Source organism: Urocitellus parryii, chromosome 1, assembly GCF_045843805.1.
Source record: "Urocitellus parryii isolate mUroPar1 chromosome 1, mUroPar1.hap1, whole genome shotgun sequence".
NCBI classification, from domain to species: domain Eukaryota; kingdom Metazoa; phylum Chordata; class Mammalia; order Rodentia; family Sciuridae; genus Urocitellus; species Urocitellus parryii.
In genome coordinates, this window is record NC_135531.1 from 95,273,116 (window position 1) to 95,293,642 (window position 20,527).

Consider the following 20,527-nt stretch of genomic DNA (forward strand, 5'->3'; position numbering starts at 1 on the left):
GTCATTTTACTAGGTGTGTTTTTTATTTTTCTCTTGAATTTATTTCGTGTTTCCTGAATTTGAAGTGAGATTGAGAGCTGATAATGTAGCTCCGTGGCATATAACATATTAAACATAGTAAGGACTTGGGTTGTACCCCCAACACTCTATTTAAATAAATAAAAATAAAAATGAGTTGTAGCACCTTTCCATGTGATTATTGAACATTTTTCTATCTTGTTTTATTTATTAGCTATTAGATTTCCTACCTATTTTCTATACATTTTAAAAAATTTTCCCTTTATTTCTTCTAGGGAGCTTCCTTTCTTTTGCTGTTATTTTTTCTTAGATCTTTAAAAACTAAAAATATTCTGGACACAAACTTTATTTTGTAGTCTACTCTATGGCCTCTTTCTATTCTTTTAATTGTGTCTTTCAGTGAATAAAAATTCTCAATTTTAGTTAAGTTCAATTTATCAAATTTTCCTTCTTTATGTCAGGAACATAATTTCCTGTGTTTTATTTTATTGTTCATATTAATCTACAATCCATTTGGAATATTTTTTCATTGTTTTGATATGGGGGAAATTTTTGTTTTCCTGAACTTTTTGCTGACTCCTAAAATGAGGTTGGAAGCATTTCCATCTCTTACTTTTCTTGGAAGAATTTGAGAAGAATTGATGTTCATTTCTTAAATGTTTGATAAAATTCTCAAGTAAAGCATGTGTGTGTATTTGTGTGTGTGTGTGTGTGTGTATTATTAATACTAATTCAACCTCTCAGTTGCTATTGACTTGTTCAGCTATTCATAATTCAGTCTTGACAGGTTTTATATTTCTAGTAATTCATCAATTTCTTTCTAACAAGTTATTTAACTTGTTAGCATGTAATTGTTCATAGTAGTCTCTTATAACCCTTTTTAGTTTTATGGTACCAGTCTTAATGCCACTCCTTTTATTTCTAATTTTGTTTATTTTTCTTAGTGTCATGAAGGGATTGTCAATTCTGTTGATCTTTTTGTAAAATCAACTCATTGTTGTTGTTTATTGTCCCTATTCTATCACTCATTTATTTATGCTCTAATCATTATTCTTCCATCTTCTTTGGGCTTAGTTTGTCCCTTTTTATTAATTCCTTAAGTTATAAAATTAGATTTTTAATTTAAGATATTTCTTATTTTTAATTTAGGTATTTATTGTTATAGAATTCCCTCTTAGTACTGTGTTTGCTGCATCCTCTCAATTTTTGTATGTTATGTTTTCTTTTTGATTTAAAAATATATTTTCTAACCTCATTATTTACTTATTGTCTGACCCACTGGTTGTTCAAAAGTCTGCTGTTTAATTTCCACATATTTGTGGATTTTTTCAATTTTCCTCCCACTATTGATTTCATTCCATTGTGGTCAGGAAATAGTATGATTTCAGCCTTTTAAAACTTGTTAAGACTTGTTCAGTGATCTAATACATGATCTATCCTGGAGAATGGGACATTGCAATATCTTACTTTTATTGTGTTGCTATCTATGTCTTTCTTCAGTTCTGTCAATGTTTACCTCATTGTAAAGGTGCTGTGATTTTGGGAAATATATTGTAAAATTGTTATATCATCCAGGCAAATTGACCCCTTTATGATTATGTAAGAGCTCTTTTTGTTCTTGCCACAATTTTCAACTTCAAGTTTATTTTGTCCAAATAACTACTGCTACACCCACTCATTTGGTTATTCTTTGCATGAAATATCTTTTTTCCATCCTTTAACTTTCAAGCTCTGAGTCCTTAAATCTGAAGTTAATCTCTTGTAGACAGAATATATTTGGAACTTATTCCTCATTCAGTTATTCTATGTCTTTTGATTGAGAGAGTTTAATCCATTTACATTTAAAGAAATTATTGATAAGGAACATCTTTCATTTGTCATCTTGTTAATTGTTTTCTGTCTTCAGTTATTTTGTCTTTTTGTTAGCTCCTTTGGTGTTTTGTTGATTTTTTTGTAATGATGCATCTTGATTCCATTCTTGTTTTCTTCTGCATATGTTCTATATATATTTTCTTTGCAGTTATTATGGGTTTATATAAAACATAGTTATAGTGATCTATTTTAGACTGATAACATCTTAACTTCAATTGCAAAACAAAAAACTCCACTCTTACATATTCCCTTCCCGTCTTTGTTATTGATGTCCCAAATTACCTCTTTTAAACTTATGTACTAATTAACATTCTGTGTATTTGTATTTTATGTTTGTATTTAATTTCTATACCAGGTTTAAAGGCAATTTATGCATTGCTATTATAGTATTCTGTATTTGTTTATATATTTATCTTTATTAGTGAGATACTTTAATATGCTTATATGTTACTGTTTAGTGTCCTTTCATTTTATCTCAAAGAATTTCTTTTTAGCATTTCTTGTAAGGTAGATCTAGTGGTGATGAATCTCAGCTTTTGTTTATCAGAAATAGCCTTTGTCTTTTATTCATTTTTGAATATTTGAAGGACAGTTTTGCTGAATGTAGTATTCTTGTCTGGCAATGTTTTCTTTCAGGAGTTTCAACATATCTTACTCTTTTCTAGCTTTCAAAATTTCTGGTAAGAAATTTGCTGATAGTCTTTTGGGTATTCCCTTTTGAATAATTAGTTATTTTTCTCTTGCTGCTTTTAAAATCCCCTATTTGTTGTTGACTTTCAACAATTTAATTCTAGTTTCCAGGTGTCAGTTTACTTTGGTTCATCCTATCTGAAGGCTGTTGGGTTCTTGAATCTGTCCATTTGAAGAATGTTCATTTCCTTCTCTGAATTGGGAAATTGTCACCCATAATTTCTAGAAATAAACAAGTTTTCTGCCTGTTTTTCTCTCTTCTCCTTTTGTGTGATGAAAATAATGCATATATTGGACCCCTTTTAGTGTCCCATAAGTCCCTTAGGTTTTCTTCACTCTTTTTTTTCCCCTCAAAAAACTTGCTCCCTGCCTGAGTAATTTCAAATGACCCTTCCATGAGGTAACCTACTGTCTTTGATCACATCCTCTGTTGAATCCCTCTAGTGAATTTTCTCACTCAGTTATTGTATTTTTCAACTCTAAAATTCATGTTTAGTTTTTTAAAATTCTATGTCTGTTGAAATTCTCTTCTGTTTATATTTTATTTTCTGGAGCTCACTGGCATCTTCATGATAGTTTGAATGCTTTGACAGGTAATTCATATCCCTCCATTTCTTTAGATTCTGGAAATTCTTGAAAGTCTTTTTATTTTATTATGCCATATTTTCCTGTTCCCTTCTGTTGATATGACCCTATTTGGAAAACAGTCATCTTTTCCAAGTCTTTCTGAACTTCCCTTTCATCAGTTGTCTTGGTAGAAATTCTGTGGCTCTCTGAACCCTCTTCTGTGCATACATCTTCTTTGGATTTTTGTGCATAATTCCTAGTTAGAGGGATTTACTGGTTTCTTTTGTCTGTAACTCATTCTCTGTTCACTTTGGTGTCTGTCTGTTATGCCATGAATGCTCTAAAGCCATAGTATTTGCTCACCTCTTTTGTTTGTTTGTTTGTTTTTGTTTGTTCTGAGTAGTCCCCAGGCATCTACAATATGTTGTGTTATCAGTGCCTTGATTCAAATGAGATATCTGGGATGCCCACTGAAAAACCAGAACATTGGATACCTACTCCATTCTCCCCATTTTCTTATGAAGGAGAGTCTGCTAAACTGTCAACTTCTCTCTATTGAGTTGCAGGTCCTCTGGAATACCAACACACCACTCAGATTTTATTACTTTCAGCTGCCCACAGACATTTTTGCAGGAATCCCTTAGCATTAGAAGACCTGTGAGACAGAAACCAGCCCCTTGGACAGATTGTGCTGAAAAGTCAGAATGTGGGATGTATGCTTCACTCTTCTTGTAGTTTTTCCTAGGTAGAAGATGGAAGCTGGGTGTTTCCTCCTGATTTAGTGGCACCATGCTAGGGGAGGAATATGGGGAGAAAGTCCCATAAATTTTTTTAACCAGCTTTAATATCAAAGTTTTATATTTGAAGTTCAGGAGTCTCTTACCTCTTACCTCATTTCTACATTTGTCACAATGGGAACTGTTCTGTGTTTTTTGTTGTTGTTGTTGTTGTTGTTGACTTGGTATATCTGTTAGTGGAGCGTGTAGGGATTCCTAAAACATCGTCCTGCTTATGTCAAAACCTGTTAACCTTTAATAATATAATATATATGTAACACATATATAAATACATGATATATGTACATACATACATAATTTTCCTAGAGATTAAAATCCACATCCTGAAAAAAACCACATTCTAGTCTTATTAAAACTTAAATTAAAACAATACTTTTACCATGTCAAAACAATGCTAAGGCCTTGAATAGTATCTCTATTTACCTGTTCCTCACTTTCTTTAACTGGTATATCTTTTAGTTATACATATATCCACACAAAATGCATCATTATCATTGTTTTGTACAGTTAACATAAATTTATGTTTACGCTTCTTTCTGGGTTTATAATCTTTTTGAAAAAGTTTTTAATTATTTATTTTAAAGTGACCTGCTGGTGAAGAAATCCCCAAGTTTTTGTTTGTGTAGATATCTTTATTTTTAGTATCACAATAGTTTGCTGGGTATTAAATTATGGATCAGAAGTTATATTTTCCAGCACTTTGAAGATGACATTCCATAGTTGTAGTTGTTTTCACAGTTGTCTCCTTCTCCTCCTATTTTCTTCTTCCTTCTCCTTTTTCTTCTTCTTTCACTACTTCTTCTCTATCTCCTTTTCCTTTGTAGTTGAGATTGAATCCAGAGGCACTGTACAACTAAACTACATCCTCCATCCCTTTTAATTTTTATTTTAACACAAAATATCCCTGAAATTTAGTGATATTAGTGAGCAACTGAACAAGACCCTGTCTCAAATGTCTCAAAATAAATAAATAAAAAGGGTTCAGTGGTTAATTGTCCCTGGGTTCCATCTCTGGTACAAAACAAACAAACAAACAAAAAACCCAGGCAGGCTTCAAACTTGTGATTCTTAATAGAATAGAACTATTCTATTTAGGTACAATGCACACATTTTAATACCAGTCTGTTGAGTCACTAGGATTACAAGCATGTGCCACTATACCTGCTCACAGATATCTTTTGAGAATATGGCTACCAAGTTTATTGTTTAGATATTGTGCCTTTTTCTCTCTCTAGCTACCTTCTATACTTTTTAAATTAAAAATTTCAACAGCTTTTCTATTATTAATGCCTAGTTTGCTTTATTTTTATCTTGCTTACACTTTTTAAAGTTTCTTATATCTGTGGGTTGATATGTTTTATCAGTGTGAGACAAAATTTAGCAGTCTGCCTTCAAATATTGCTTTTAACTCATATTTTCTCTCTTCTTTGACTCAAAGTACATGTATGTTAAATGTTTTCAACATATCCTTTATGTGTATTATCCCCCATTATTGTTTTTAATTACTTGTTTTTTGTTACATAGTATATATATTATTCTGACTCTTCTCTTACATTGGTAATTCTTTTTTCTTATTTTAGTCCTTTATCAAAATCATCAATTGAATTCTTAACTTCAGTTATGGCTTTTTCAGTTTTAAAATGCAATTTGCCTTTAAAAAATACATTACAGTTTTTTTTTGGTGGAGCTCTTTATTATGCATTTAATTCAAAACATTACTCATGATATTTTTGATCTGTCAGATCATTTTAATAATTGAATCATCTGTGTGTCTCTTTCTATTGTTTATTTTTATGACCCTCTTTCTTGTTATGCCTAATAATTTTGAATTGAGTTTGGATATTGTGAATAAAAACCGTGTTCTGGATGATGTTATCTTCTTCCTCAGCAGAACAATGAACTTCTAGTTATCTGCTAGATGTGGATTTAGGGTATTTATGATAGAGCTTAACTTGAAATAAGTACTCTACCTCTTCTTTTTTGTTGGATACTATGCAATATGGCATTACAAATATTTTCAACATCTTATTTTTGTTTCTTTCAATTCACTTCCCCCATTCTATTTTATAGACCTACTTAAAATAAAACAAACATCAGGCTCAGGATTTGTACCATATTTGAAAAATCTGTTTCTTTCTTCTCCATTTCTGAATCTCAAGAACCAAGATTATTAAATCTTTTTCCCTTTGATTACCTGGAATATTGAATAATTGCATTAGAAACTTTCCTCCCCCAAAGTTTCTATTTACTTTGGCTAGCATTTTTAAACTGAATGTAACCCAAGAGAACATCATTCCCCTCAATTTAATGATGAATCAACTGTATCCCCAAGACAAAACAAAACTTACCTAAGATCACATGCTTAAGTTTAACTCTTTGTCTCTTTGTCTAAGGACTAATTTTGAAAGACAAATGCTAGTGATAGCTTAAAACATGGTTATAATTTAATACATTTAAAGATAAATCAAATGTCAAGAATCTTATTTTCTCCTGAAATATCTATATAATACCATGAATTATTTTCCCAAAGACATGCATGTGAATCCTGTTCTTCATTGAATATAGTTTTAAGTACTCAATATTTACCAGAAGTATTAAAACAATACACACATTATTAATACCATATTGTCAGTTTTACCTCTTAATAATTGATATTTACTTTTTTGAAAGGATATTTCATGTTTTATAAAACTTTCTACAATAATTTATGCTATAGCCTTGTCATTTCACATCAATTACTGCTCTGTAGACTATAACTACCAGGCATGGTAAGCTCAGTGGCTAAAGAGGCTGAAGTGGGAGGGGGTCCACAGAGGGATGGGCGCAGAGGCAGGGTGGGAAAGTTCAAAGCCAGCCTCTTGCAGTGTAGGAAGTCCCTAAGCAACTTAGCAAGACCCTTTCTCAAAATAAGTAAAAGTGGATTGGGAACATGGAAATGTGGCTTGGTGGCTAAGCATCCCTGGGTTCAATCCCTGATACCAAATAAAAAACAAACAAAAAATAAAAATAAAAGAATGTGAGTACCGTCTGCTGATGTTATTCTGAAAAAACTTATCATTTTCTTTTTTCCTTCTATTGGGTATTAAAATATTTTAAAATTATCATGAATAATGTTCAATAAATAGTATTAAAATTGATCCATATTTTTATTAATCATCCTTTGTCACTATAAAAAATACATGAGATAATCAACTTACTAGGTTTATTTAGATTTATGGTTTCAGAGGTTCCAGTCCATGATCAGTTGGCGACCTCATTTTTAGGCCTGTGTTGAGGCAGGACCAATCATTGTTAGGAGTCTACAACATTCACCTCTGGCCAAGAAATCAAAAAGAAAAAGAGGAAGAAACCAGGGTCCCAGAATCCCTTTTAAAGTCATGTCCCGCCCCCCCAGAGACCTAAATCTTCCCCTTAGACCCCATATCTTAAAGATTCTTTACCTCCCAAGTGTCACCCTGGGAAGAAAGATTTTGCCTTGTGGACCTTTAGGGACATTAAGGTAGTAACTATAATAGTGTTTAACTGATCTGAATGTTAAGGGAAAGCCATGATAATAGGGATAGTAATAATCTTACAAAATATAAAGGCAATGATAAACACATTTTCAAAGATTATAACCAAAACAAATTCTGTGACATTATTTTATTTCTTTACAAGATTGACCTCTGGAAATCAAATAACTTTCAGCTGATTGCATTTTCTGGTAATTTCTTATTTTTTCCAAGCTATATTTTATTATGAATTTCTTGGCACTGAGAATTACATGTTTTAAATGTAAAAGTATGCAGAAATATAATTATGGTTCTGTTAGTACCTCTTGACCTCACAGGTAAGGAAGATTTTGTAATGTTTAAAGAACTCTATAGAGTGTATATAAAAGCAGAATATTAAATATTTCAATTAAAATGTTGGTGACATTTTCTTTTGGCTATATTTATTAAGCGAAGTCAACTATATTGACTGAGTAAAATTCAAATGTAAGTTCATGCAGAAGAACAATTGAGGGAATAATGGAACTAATATAGAAGTAAGCTGGTTATAAAATGGGTATTCTTTTCACATGATTACTTTTACTGTAATCTACACATCTGGCAGAGAATTGTAGGATTTTTACTTACTGAATAAATACAAGAGATATGATTACTCAAATTATACAGTAATAGCAACTTGGAGAAATGCTGTCTAGATATGTCTAATTTTAAAATATTGTCAGGGGCTGGGGTTGTGGCTCAGTGGTAGAGTGCTCACCTCGCAGATGTGAGACCCGGGTTTGATCCTCAGCATCACAAAAAATAAATAAACAAAATAAAGATATTGTGCCTATGTATAATTTAAAAATAAAAATAAAAATATAAAATAGTATCAAGATGCTTACTAAAAATTGTTTTAGTATATACTAAAAATTGTTTTAGTAAATTTTGACTTCTGGAATATTGAAATTTCTATATCACAATTTTGAGTAAACACAAAAGTGGTGATATTATAAAAAACATAAAGAACAAAATTTTCATTAATTTGGAAACTAGACTTCCAAAAAAGGAACTCAGGAAAGGATGTCATGAAATGAAATAGTTTAGTTATTTTAAAAATAACATTAATAAAAATTCAGAACTAAACATTACAAATTAGAATAAAAATTTGTTTAATGAGTAATGCAAAGGTAGTACATATCCTTTAAAATGATATGGAAAAATTTAAAGAAGATATCTAAGTAGAGAAAGAAAAATCAAAATTTTATTAAATGTTATTATGCCAGGCCTGGTGGTACATGCCTGTAATCCCAGCAACTAAGGAGGCTAAAGCAGGAGGATTTGAGGCCAGTTTGGGCAGTTTAGCAAGGTCCTATCTCAAAATAAAAAAATAAAAATAAAAAACGGCTGGCCTCAAGTCCCTGTGATTGAGGAGGTGGAGGCAGGAGGTTTGCAAGTTCAAAGCCAGCCTCAGCAACTTAGCAAGACCCTATCTCAAAATAAAAAACAAAAATTAGAAAGGGTTTGGGACTTCACTCAGTGGTTAAGCCCCCCTGGATTCAATCCCCAGTACCAAAAATAAAATAGCCACTACTGCCACATCATGTCCACCACAAATATGGGAAGTTATACTCATGTATGTTTGATATGTCAAAATAATAGTCTACTGTCACATATAACTAAAAAGAACAAATAAAAAATTTTAAAGGATCAAAAGCATTTAATGATCTTTGATAACTCAAAATTTTTATTTATTTTGACAATTATATAGTAATATTAAATAAATAATTAATACCAAAAAAATACCTGGTACTGGAAAAATATTTTTATCAGTTGGAAATATATAAACCCTTAACTAAATAAAATAGAACATTGCAAATTACTTTAGTAGGGATTTGGGTGTCATGATTTCAGAAGTGATTTTTTAATATTTTAGTGATGTGCTTGTATTGATTCATTTCAATTTAGGTTTTAATATTTTGACTAGAGAAAGGAGATATACAGAGTCATAGAAAATGTCACTGAAATTGGGTAATATTTGATAAATATTTGACAAACATAAGGTAAATAAAGCAAAACACGGAAAAATACTTACCCTTTCATCCACATGATGTCGCTGGACACTGACAAATCTTTTCTCCCTCCTCCAACATACAAAGCATACAGTGAGTACATTTTTAACAGGAAGGAAAAAAGACCTTCCATTTGTGGCTCTGCTACAAAAGATCAAACAGGCGAGGGAATTGGGGAAAAAAAGTAAATTTGGATTAAATTTCCAGAAGATATTTTGTGGCGATGCACTAGAGATTGGAGACGTGCAACGAGATCGCGAGATTGCGATGCTATATTTCCAAAGAGGAAGTCCAGGATCCTGGCGCCTGCTGCTCTCACTGCTGCTCCTCCCAGCATGCAAGAAAGGGAGCGGCCAGCTCCATTACTCGGTCCCCGAGGAGGCAAAACACGGCACCTTCGTAGGCCGCATCGCCCAGGATCTGGGACTGGAGCTGGCAGAACTGGTTCCTCGCCTGTTCCGTGTGGCGTCCAAGGACCACCGGGAACTTTTGGAGGTAAATTTGCAGAATGGCATTTTGTTTGTGAATTCTCGGATCGACCGGGAGAAGCTGTGTGGGCGGAACACAGAGTGTAACGTCCACCTGGAAGTGATCCTGGACCAACCGCTGCAGGTTTACCATGTGGAGGTGGAGGTGAGAGACATTAATGACAACCCGCCTAGGTTCTCTCGATCAGAACAAAGATTAAATATTTTAGAATCAAGAATGCCAGATTCGCGATTTCCGGTAGAGGGCGCATCTGATTTGGATATAGGAGTCAATGCAGAATTGAGATACAAAGTAAATCCTAATGAATATTTTGACTTGGATGTTAAAAGAAATGAAGGAGAAACAAAGGTTTTAGAGCTAGTTTTGAAGAAACCTTTAGATAGAGAAGAAACACAAGAGCATCGTTTATTACTAATTGCAACTGATGGAGGAAAACCTGAACTAACAGGTACAGTTCAGTTATTGATCAATGTATTGGATGCGAATGATAATGCCCCAGAATTTGATAAACCCATTTACAATGTAAAAATGTTGGAAAACACACCGAATGAGACTTTGGTTATTAAACTGAACGCCTCAGATGCAGATGAAGGTAGCAATAAGGAAATAATGTATTTATTCAGTAATCTTGTTTCTGATGATGTAAAATCTAAATTTTCAATCAATTCTGATAGTGGTGAAATAAAAGTTAAGGGAGAACTGGATTACGAAGATTGTAACTTATATGAAATTAATATTGATGCTGTAGATAGAAGTACATTCCCATTAACAGGACACTGCAAAGTAATAGTGAAACTCCTCGATGTGAACGATAACTCTCCTGAGATGGCCATAACCTCCCTCTTTCTGCCTATCAAAGAGGACGCTCCCTTGGGTACTGTCATCGCCCTGATTAGCGTGTCCGACCCTGACTCTGGTTCCAATGGGCAGGTGACCTGCTCTCTGACGTCCCATGTTCCCTTCAAGCTGATGTCCACTTTCAAGAATTACTACTCGCTGGTGCTGGATAGCGCCTTGGACCGCGAGAGCATATTCGAGTATGAGCTGGTGGTGACTGCGAAGGATGGGGGCTCGCCTTCGCTGTGGGCCACAGCCAGCTTGTCCGTGGAGGTGGCAGATGTGAACGACAATGCGCCAGTGTTCGCGCAGCCGGAGTACACGGTGTTCGTGAAGGAGAACAACCCGCCAGGCCACCACGTCTTCACGGTGTCCGCGCTTGACGTGGACGCTCAGGAGAATGCGCTGGTGTCCTACTCTCTGGTGGAGCGTCGGGTGGGCGAGCGTGCGCTGTCGAGCTACGTGTCAGTGCATGCGGAGAGTGGCAAGGTGTATGTGCTGCAGCCTCTGGACCATGAGGAGCTGGAGCTGCTGCAATTTCAAGTGAGCGCGCGCGACGCTGGTGTGCCTCCCCTAGGCAGCAACGTGACTCTGCAACTGTTTGTGTTGGATGAGAACGACAACGCGCCAGCTTTACTGGGACCTTGGCAACAAGGAGCAGGCGGCGCTGTTAGCGAGCTGGTGCCGCGGTCAGTTGGTGCAGGCCACGTGGTGGCGAAGGTGCGGGCAGTGGACGCCGACTCGGGGTACAATGCGTGGCTGTCCTACGAGCTCTTGCCTTTGGTAGGTGTCGCGCGCAGCCCGTTCCGCGTAGGGCAGTACACTGGCGAGATCAGCACCACGCACTCCCTAGACGAGGCAGACGCGCCACGCCAGAGTCTGCTGGTGCTGGTGAAGGACCACGGAGAGCCAGCGCTGACCACCACCGCCACAGTGCTGGTGTCTCTTGTGGAGAGCGGCCAGGTGCCTAAGTCCTACTCGCGGGTGTCTGTGGGCGCAGGGAGTCAGGAGGCTGCGCTGGTGGATGTCAACGTGTACCTGATCATAGCCATCTGCGCGGTGTCCAGCCTGTTAGTGCTCACGCTGCTGCTGTACACAGCATTTCGCTGCTCGGCGACGCCCACCGAGGGCTCCTGCAAGCCTGGAAAGCCCACGCTGGTGTGCTCCAGCGCGGTGGGGAGCTGGTCTTACTCACAGCAGAGGAGGCAGAGGGTGTGTTCTGGGGAAGGCCCGCCCAAGACTGACCTCATGGCTTTCAGCCCTAGCTTACCTCAAGGTCCCAACTCTACAGACAATGTGAGTCTTATTCACCCTATTCTTCCCTCTTAATTCTTGAACATTATATATTGCATGTTTTATTCGATAATTTCTTTAGTTTTTGAAAATTAATAATAAATAATTAACAAAATAATTAATTAGTAATTATTATATCAGCTTCTTATATTTCTTATATTTATACTAATTTATACTTAATATTATATTATTTAAAAATTCTAGCTTATTCAAGATATTTTTGCACTAATATGATTTGTAGTTAGTATTTTTATGTGATTTTACTAAAATAGACACTAATTATCTTATTTCCATGTCTATAATATTTTCAAAGATTTTAGAGTTTAAACACTTTAATTTTTATTCTCTGGGAAATATTGTAAGACATATATTTTAGAGTTATCTATTCCAATGTCTCATTTTATGACTACACAAAAGTGTTTTTACACCACTCCATCAAATATGCTTTTTTCCTTTCTGTTTAATTGCAATTACTTTTTTACTACACTATAAAAATTTAATTTTCTTTTGTCAGTCAATTTGTGTGGTATTCCTTTCAACTCTGTCTAGAGAGTTGACTTTGGATACTAACTATGGATTTGTTATGTACAGCTTAAAATTTTAGGGTTAATGTCTCCTACTGAATAGGAGATGCATGTATTATCACCTAAAAGTCTAGTAATACAAAAGAGGACAGGTATAATTTCCCTTTCACCTTCATCACAAAGCTTCTTAATATTCCTTATATTCCTTTTTCAGCACTTCACACATTTCTATTTCTTGGTTATCCTTCTATAGATTTTTAATCTTTATACACTAAACATTCTTACCCCCTTAAAAATGTAACATTAGTATCAATTTTAATCTTGTTTGGGTTGGGGATATGGTTAAGTGGGAAGGAGCTTGCCCAACATTCATAAGGCCCTGGGTTCAATCCCAAGCATTGCAAAAAAAAATTTTAAAAAATATTGTTTCCTCCCCCCCACACTTTATAAGATGTCTTTGTAATCATTACTTATTAAATAAGGATATTTATCATTCTATTATCTAGTTCTATACTGTTCATGTGTTTATATGATAATTATTTTACATGATAATTTAATTTTCCCAAAGCTTAACATTGACATTTACTGGAACAATTATTTAATTCACCTTAAACTTGCATATTTTTCAATTTATAAATTATTTATATTGGTGAGAAATGATTGTGATCTCTTTCAGTTGCAAAATTCCTAATATATTTAGTTAGAAATTTGTGCTTATTGCTGTTTTTCATTTTTAGACTAATACAAAAAAAATAAATGTATTCTAATGCAAACTCCTCTCTTGAGTTTGTTGTTTACAAATAGAGTTGTTTACACAAAACTGTACATTGGAATGTACACACACAACAGTCCTCTTCATTTAAATAATGAGAAATGTTTCTCCATTTTTTTGTTATAATTTAATTTTTTGCATAAGTGTTGGTTTAACAGAAATTATTACATGCTTCATACACTGAAATGTTAGTTCCCTGTTTTATTGCATTGCCAATTTCTTTTATTCTCACATGCATTTAATTTTATAATACCTTTCTAATACCATACTAAATAGGTATTTCTAATATTTGAGGTACTTTGGGGAAATCTTAGAAATTGAGAATGGATTCTTGCCACTGTTAACAACTGCCAACATTTTAAAAATTAAGTTAATTTTGAAATAACTCTTTAGCTTATGTTATCACTATTAAATTTTTCTGTCTGTGTGTGTGTGTGTGTGTGTGTGTGTGTGTGTGGGAAAGGAGTTGCTTGTTTATAGAAAGATTGACTAAGAATATTTTTATTAACATAATCTCCCTCTACCAGAATGAACTATTTGAATAAACAAAATAAAGACAAGGTATAAGGTGTTTATCAGGAGGTCAATATTTGTCTTTTCCATATCAATTTATTTTACACAATGAATTTCAGTATGATTTATAATTTTCTACCTGGAGCCAATAATATTTATTAATGGTATCCCAATTATGCATTATTAAGCTTTGGAGAATTGCTAAGAATTGCAATGGAAAGATAAGTAAGATACTTAACTTTATTTCATTTCTACAAGAAATTTAGTGTAGAAAGTACAATTAACTGAGATCAAAGTGTATAAAAAACAATGGCTACTAGAGAAAACCTTCAATCAGAAGACTTCAGATCAATGTATTTTTATGAAGACCTATCTTCACCTAAGCAAAAGAACCTTTCCTTTTGGGGTTTTTTATTGATTAGCAAATGAACTCCTTGATTGTTCAAAATAACTGCAATAGGAAATTTGTGAAAAAGACTGCAAAATGGATCCACATTAATTACATTAATAATTTTTTATGGAAGGAAGAACTTTGTATTACACTTGTGAGACTTAATGTATGAAGAATTATGGAGAAAGGTGGAGATGGTCACTTGCATTTGGTGACTCTAATTTTCTTCTTTGAAAAAGGAATTAAATCACCTTCACTTGATGACATTAAATGAATTAATGGTGAAGATGATATTTGGGCTTGATTTTAATATATGACAACATTATTACAGGTAATGATAGAGATGTTAACAAAGTTGCCTTGACCAAAGTCTGTATTGAGGAAGAGGAAGTGCAAGTGTTCTATACCGTCTGCAAAATACAATTCATATTGGAGAATAATTGAAAGTAATTCTTGAAATATTGGGTTATGATCACAACATAGGTCACCTTGAAGTGATTCACATGTCTTAGCATTTCTAGGTTCAGTAAAATTCAATGAAGAGTTGTACTTCGTTCACATAGATATGGTGTATGTGAAAGTGAGGTGGACTGTGGGCAGATTTTTGAATAAGCCTGGTAAAGGGGAAGAAGTAATAATAAGTTACCATGGATAACATAGATAATGTGTATACCATTATAAAAAAAAAGCATGGAGTTAGGGATATAGTTCAGTGGTAGAGTGCTTGCCCAGCTTGCAAAAGGCCCTGTGTTCAATGCCTAGTAGTATTAAAAATATGAATTATTAATTAATTTGTTTGGTATTAGAAATTGAACCCAGGGATACTTTACCACTGAGCTACATTCCCAGCCCCTTTTGACTTTTTTAAAAAAAATTTAAAACTGAGTCTTGCTAAGTTAGGGATTCACTGAGTTACTGAAGCTGATTTTGAACTTGCAATCCTCCCGCCTCAGCCTCCCAAGTCACAGGGATTACAGGTATGTGTAACTATGCTCCGAAAAAAATGTGAATTTTGAAGATTTGAATTTGGGGGTTATTAATGACTAGTCATTCTTCCACATTAAACAGATTGTATTCAAGAAGTCAGCATGTATGGGTGAAAGTGACAATCAAAAACAGAAAGGAAAGATGAAGATGTGGGCTTAGGAATACCCTAGAAAGATGAAGCATGAAAGAGGATGAGAAAGAACATTTAGAAGATATACCAGGAGGCTGAGGTTCAGAGAAAAGGATGAGCTCATTCTGGACAATGGAAGAATCAAGAGTAGAAAAATATACTGGGTAAAATTCACATTAGAATTTGAGGTGTTGAAATATATGGAATGAAAATATTTTAAGTGGGAGGAGTAATATAAGCTGCACAGAAATTAAGAAATGTCATAAAGAATGTTAACTAAAATTTCACCTTCTATTATTATATAAAAGAACCTTAAGATTATAGATATTTATGGTACAAAGAAAGAATGGACATCAATGATCTATGAGGTTTTAAATTTTTAGACAAAATTAGGTAATTTTAAATTATATTATTTCCCTAGAGCAATATATAATACATGTATATGTATGTATATATTAATAACATCACTATGTTTTGTGACAGCCATACATGGGCAAGTTTCTTATCCTTCCACACTTCTAACTTTCCAAGACTAGTTGGCATCAAATTTAAAATTTTTAAAGTAAATGTTTAAATTTTTGGAAGAAAATTTGTATTTCTATGAATAGAGACTTTCCTCTAATAATAGAAGTCAGGAAAGATGACAATGACTTTGAAAATAATAAAGACAAGGATTTACTTTCAAAGTAAGGTAAATAAAAATATATATACTAGCATTCTTTGATATTCTCAGTTTATGTATATTATATATATCTATGTGTACATATAGATAGGAATTACCAAAGAATGATACTTTAATCCATTGAATGAATCCATTTCTTACTCTTTGGAACCGCATGATGTCGCTGTCTACCACGAAATTACAAGTAGCCAATATACAAAACCCATTCGTCCTATTACTTCTTTACAAGACTGCTGAATGATGGCGGACTCAGAAGAATTGAATTAATAGACTTGGAAACATTCAGCATTTCATTTTTATGCTCAGAAGATATCTTCTAATGGAATTAACACAAGAAATATTTGACATGGATTTTACCACTGAAGGCAGACTGGGAATGCGATGTCTGCTGCTCTCCTTTATTCTCCTCATAGCCTGGGAGGCGGGGAGCGGCCACCTCCATTACACCGTCCCCGAAGAGTCCAAACACGGCACCTTCGTAGGCCGCATCGCCCAGGACCTGGGGTTGGAACTGGAAGACCTGGTGCCGCGCCTATTTCGGGTGGCGTCCAAGGACCACGGGGATCTTCTGGAGGTAAATCTGCAGAATGGCATTTTGTTTGTGAATTCTCGGATCGACCGGGAGGAGCTGTGCGGGCGGAGTGCAGAGTGTAGCATCCACCTGGAGGTGATCGTGGACAGACCGCTGCAGGTTTTCCATGTGGAGGTGGAAGTGAGGGACATTAACGACAACCCCCCGGTGTTCCCGGTAAAGGAACAAAGAGTGCTGATTTATGAATCTAGGCTGCCAGATTCTCTGTTTCCACTGGAGGGCGCATCAGATGCAGATGTTGGATCAAATTCCATCTTAAACTATAAACTCAGTTCCAGCGAATACTTTGCATTAAACGCTAAATCAAACAGTGATGAAAATAAACAAATTGGACTCGTGATAAGAAAATCCTTGGACAGAGAGGATGCTCCTGAACATAATTTACTCCTGATAGCCACCGATGGAGGCAAACCTGAGCTCACGGGCTCTGTTCAGCTGCTGGTCACTGTGCTGGACGTGAACGATAATGCTCCTAGTTTCGAAAGGTCTGAATATGAAGTGAGACTCTTCGAAAACTCAGACAAAGGAACTACAGTTGTGAGACTGAATGCTTCTGATCGGGATGAAGGAACGAACGGGGCAATTTCCTACTCTTTTAATAGTCTTGTTCCACCCATGGTTACTGACCAGTTTAGTCTAGATGCAAACACTGGAGAAATAACAATTCAAGGGAATTTGGATTTTGAACAAGTAAGTTTATACAAACTCCGCATTGACGCGACAGACAAAGGCCACCCTCCAATGGCGGGTCATTGCACCGTTTTAGTGAAAGTTTTGGATGAAAATGATAATGTTCCTCAGATTGCAATGACGTCCTTATCCTTGCCTGTCCGGGAGGACGCTCAATTCGGTACCGTCATTGCCCTGATCAGCGTGTCAGACCGTGACTCTGGAGCCAATGGACAGGTGACCTGTTCCCTGACTCCTCAAGTCCCCTTCAAGCTGATGTCAACTTTCAAGAATTACTACTCGCTGGTATTGGATAGCGCCTTGGACCGCGAGAGCATATCTGAGTATGATTTGGTGGTGACTGCGAGGGATGGGGGCTCGCCTTCGCTGTGGGCCACTGCCAGCTTGTTGGTGGAGGTGGCAGATGTGAACGACAATGCGCCAGTGTTTGCGCAGCCAGAGTACACGGTGTTCGTGAAGGAGAACAACCCGCCAGGCTGCCACATCTTCACGGTGTATGCGCATGACGCGGACGCGCAGGAAAACGCGCGGGTCTTATATTCACTGGTGGAGCGTCGGGTGGGTGAGCGTGCGCTGTCGAGCTACGTGTCAGTGCATGCGGAAAGCGGCAAAGTGTATGCTCTGCAGCCTTTGGACCATGAGGAGCTGGAGCTGCTGCAGTTTCAAGTGAGAGCGCGGGACGCTGGCGTACCGCCCCTGGACAGCAATGTGACTCTGCAAGTGTTCGTGCTGGATGAGAATGACAATGCACCAGCACTGCTGGGACCTTGGCAACAAGGAGCAAGCACTGCTGTTAGCGAGCTGGTGTCGCGATCCATTGGCGTGGGCCACGTGGTGGCGAAAGTGCGCGCGGTAGATGCAGACTCTGGCTACAATGCGTGGTTGTCTTATGAGCTTCTGATGGCGGCGGGTGTAGCCCGCAGTCCGTTCCGCGTAGGGTTGTACACTGGGGAGATCAGCACCACGCGCGCTTTGGATGAATCGGACGCGCCACGCCAGGGGCTACTGGTGTTGGTGAAGGACCATGGCGAGCCGGCTTTGACCGCCACAGCCACGATATTGGTGTCTCTGGTGGAGAGCAGCCAGGCGTCAAAGGTCTCCTCTTTGGCGTCCGTGGGCGTAGCAGGCCAGGAGGTGGTGCTGATGGACGTCAATGTGTACCTGATTATCGCCATCTGCGCGGTGTCCAGCCTATTAGTGCTCACGCTGCTGCTGTACACCGCCCTGCGGTGCGCAGCTCCGCCCACCAAGGGCGTGTGCGTTTCTGGGAAGCCCACGCTAGTGTCTTCTAGTGCAGTGGGGAGCTGGTCTTACTCCCAGCAGAGGAGGCAGAGGGTGTGTTCTGGAGAAAGCCTGCCCAAAACCGACCTCATAGCCTTCAGCCCCAGCCTTCCACCTTGTCCAGTTGGGGCGGACATAGGTGACAGCCACGATTTGAATGAAGATCATTGTGCCAGAGTAAGTCTAAATTTTCATAATTACTGTTTAATATGTGTTTTTTTTAAATTTATAAGTATTTTCTGAAAGCCTAGGTTTTACATTTTTTATTCTTAAAATTTTGATTCACTTTACTATATTTATATCTTTTTATTCTTTTCTTATTACAATCTCATTGGTTTGTTTTTAGTTTTAGTGGTGAGTGGGATTAGGTATTTACCATATTGTGAATCTCGTGATTTTTTTTTCTCAAAATCAAAATTTTATTTGATATGTCATTTTCTATATCATTTTCCCTTTTTTTGTGGTTGATTTCCTAGGATTTTACCTTTTTGGATTTAAACTTCAGGAAAGTTATTTTGAATATGTTTTTACTTTGATCAAACATTGAAATCTCAACATCATTATGTCACTTATGTTTTATACTTTCTGGGTGTTTTTTTAAAAATATTTTTTAGTTGTTGATGGACTTGTATTTTCACTTATTTGTGTGTGGTGCTGAGAATCTAACCCAGTGCCTCACGCATGCTAGGCAAGTGTGCTACTGCTGAGCCACAACCCCATCCCCTTCTGGCTGTTTTTGTTTGTATTTTTGGTGTTGGGTGTCTAACTTGGGGCCTTCTGCATGCTAGGTTAATGCTGTACCACTAAATCCCCTTCCCTGCATTTTCCATTTTAAATTATCCTCTGCTGCTAACTTTTATTACATAACACTTTCAATTTATCTATTTTGTGCCAGAATTCTACCCATTATATATTATTTTACATGTTGTCTCACAGGCCATTTTGATTCCAAGAGGCATCAAATGTTGCTCATTTAGGGATAAAATACAAAACAGTGGTTATCAGATTGCATACCTGTGATGGATATGAAGGAGTGAATGAAGAGGTTTCATACTTCAATAATGTTATTTAGCCCATGGTTATTACTCAGTTTATTAATGATACAAATACTGTATAAATAGTAATTTCAGTGAGTTTAGACTTTGACCAGAGTGTATTAATACAAGATCTGCATTCCTGGGGTATGGCTCAGTGGTAGAGTACCTAGCTCACACAGGAAAGACCCTGGGTTCAAATCCTGAAAAAACAAACAAAAAGAAAAAAAAAACACACAAAAAAAATCTCAATAAACAACAACAAAATAAAAAAACTGCATTCCTGTGACTTTGCAATTATCTTATTTGTGAATTTCATTTGGTAGGGTTCACTAAGTATAATTCTTTTACTATGTTTCTATATAATTATTTAAACTACTCATTATTTCTTTATATGAGAGGCAGCAAAGAGAAGTGACTCAATATATTGAGCAGTGATACTCTTTTCCCTTGCCTAAATTTCACCACTACCATTTTTATGTTGTGCAACATTGGATAGATTATTCTTTTGGATCTCAGTTTCCTACTTACAAAAGAATAAGAGGGAATTGTTGTAATGATTTAGCAAGTTGGTAAGTATATGGTATTTGTAACAGTGTTTATCAAGTCGTAAATGCTTAATTAAATTTAGTAATTATTATTCTGAAAGGGAAATAAAAGCTTTTATGTCAGAAAGCTGTTATTATGAATTCCGTATCATTTTACTTGGTGTAAAGATATTTGTTATGGTATTCATAGGGTGGTCATAATTGCCAAATCAGAGATATATCTATCATTTTGAGTGTCATGTGTTACATTGAAGAAAATGATATCAGTTTTAAAAGAT

At 35.9% G+C, this 20,527-nt stretch overlaps 2 protein-coding genes across 2 annotated transcripts; both read left to right on the forward strand.

Moving 5' to 3' along the window:
* Window positions 1–9,753: 9,753 nt before the first annotated feature.
* On the forward strand, window positions 9,754–12,141 carry LOC113179757 (protocadherin alpha-5-like). The gene has a single exon (XM_026384492.2). It carries the CDS (start codon window positions 9,754–9,756, stop codon window positions 12,139–12,141), a length of 2,388 nt encoding a protein of 795 aa, XP_026240277.2.
* Window positions 12,142–16,402: 4,261 nt separating this feature from the next.
* On the forward strand, window positions 16,403–18,910 carry LOC144253654 (protocadherin alpha-6-like). Its single transcript, XM_077796125.1, has one exon. The coding sequence runs from the start codon at window positions 16,403–16,405 to the stop codon at window positions 18,908–18,910; it is 2,508 nt and encodes an 835-aa protein (XP_077652251.1).
* Window positions 18,911–20,527: the final 1,617 nt, after the last annotated feature.

What these genes read in the sequence shown, in the direction of transcription:
- LOC113179757 (XM_026384492.2), top strand. Translation starts at nt 9,754, where the DNA reads ATGCTATATTTCCAAAGAGGAAGTCCAGGATCCTGGCGCCTGCTGCTC.
- LOC144253654 (XM_077796125.1), top strand. Translation starts at nt 16,403, where the DNA reads ATGCTCAGAAGATATCTTCTAATGGAATTAACACAAGAAATATTTGAC.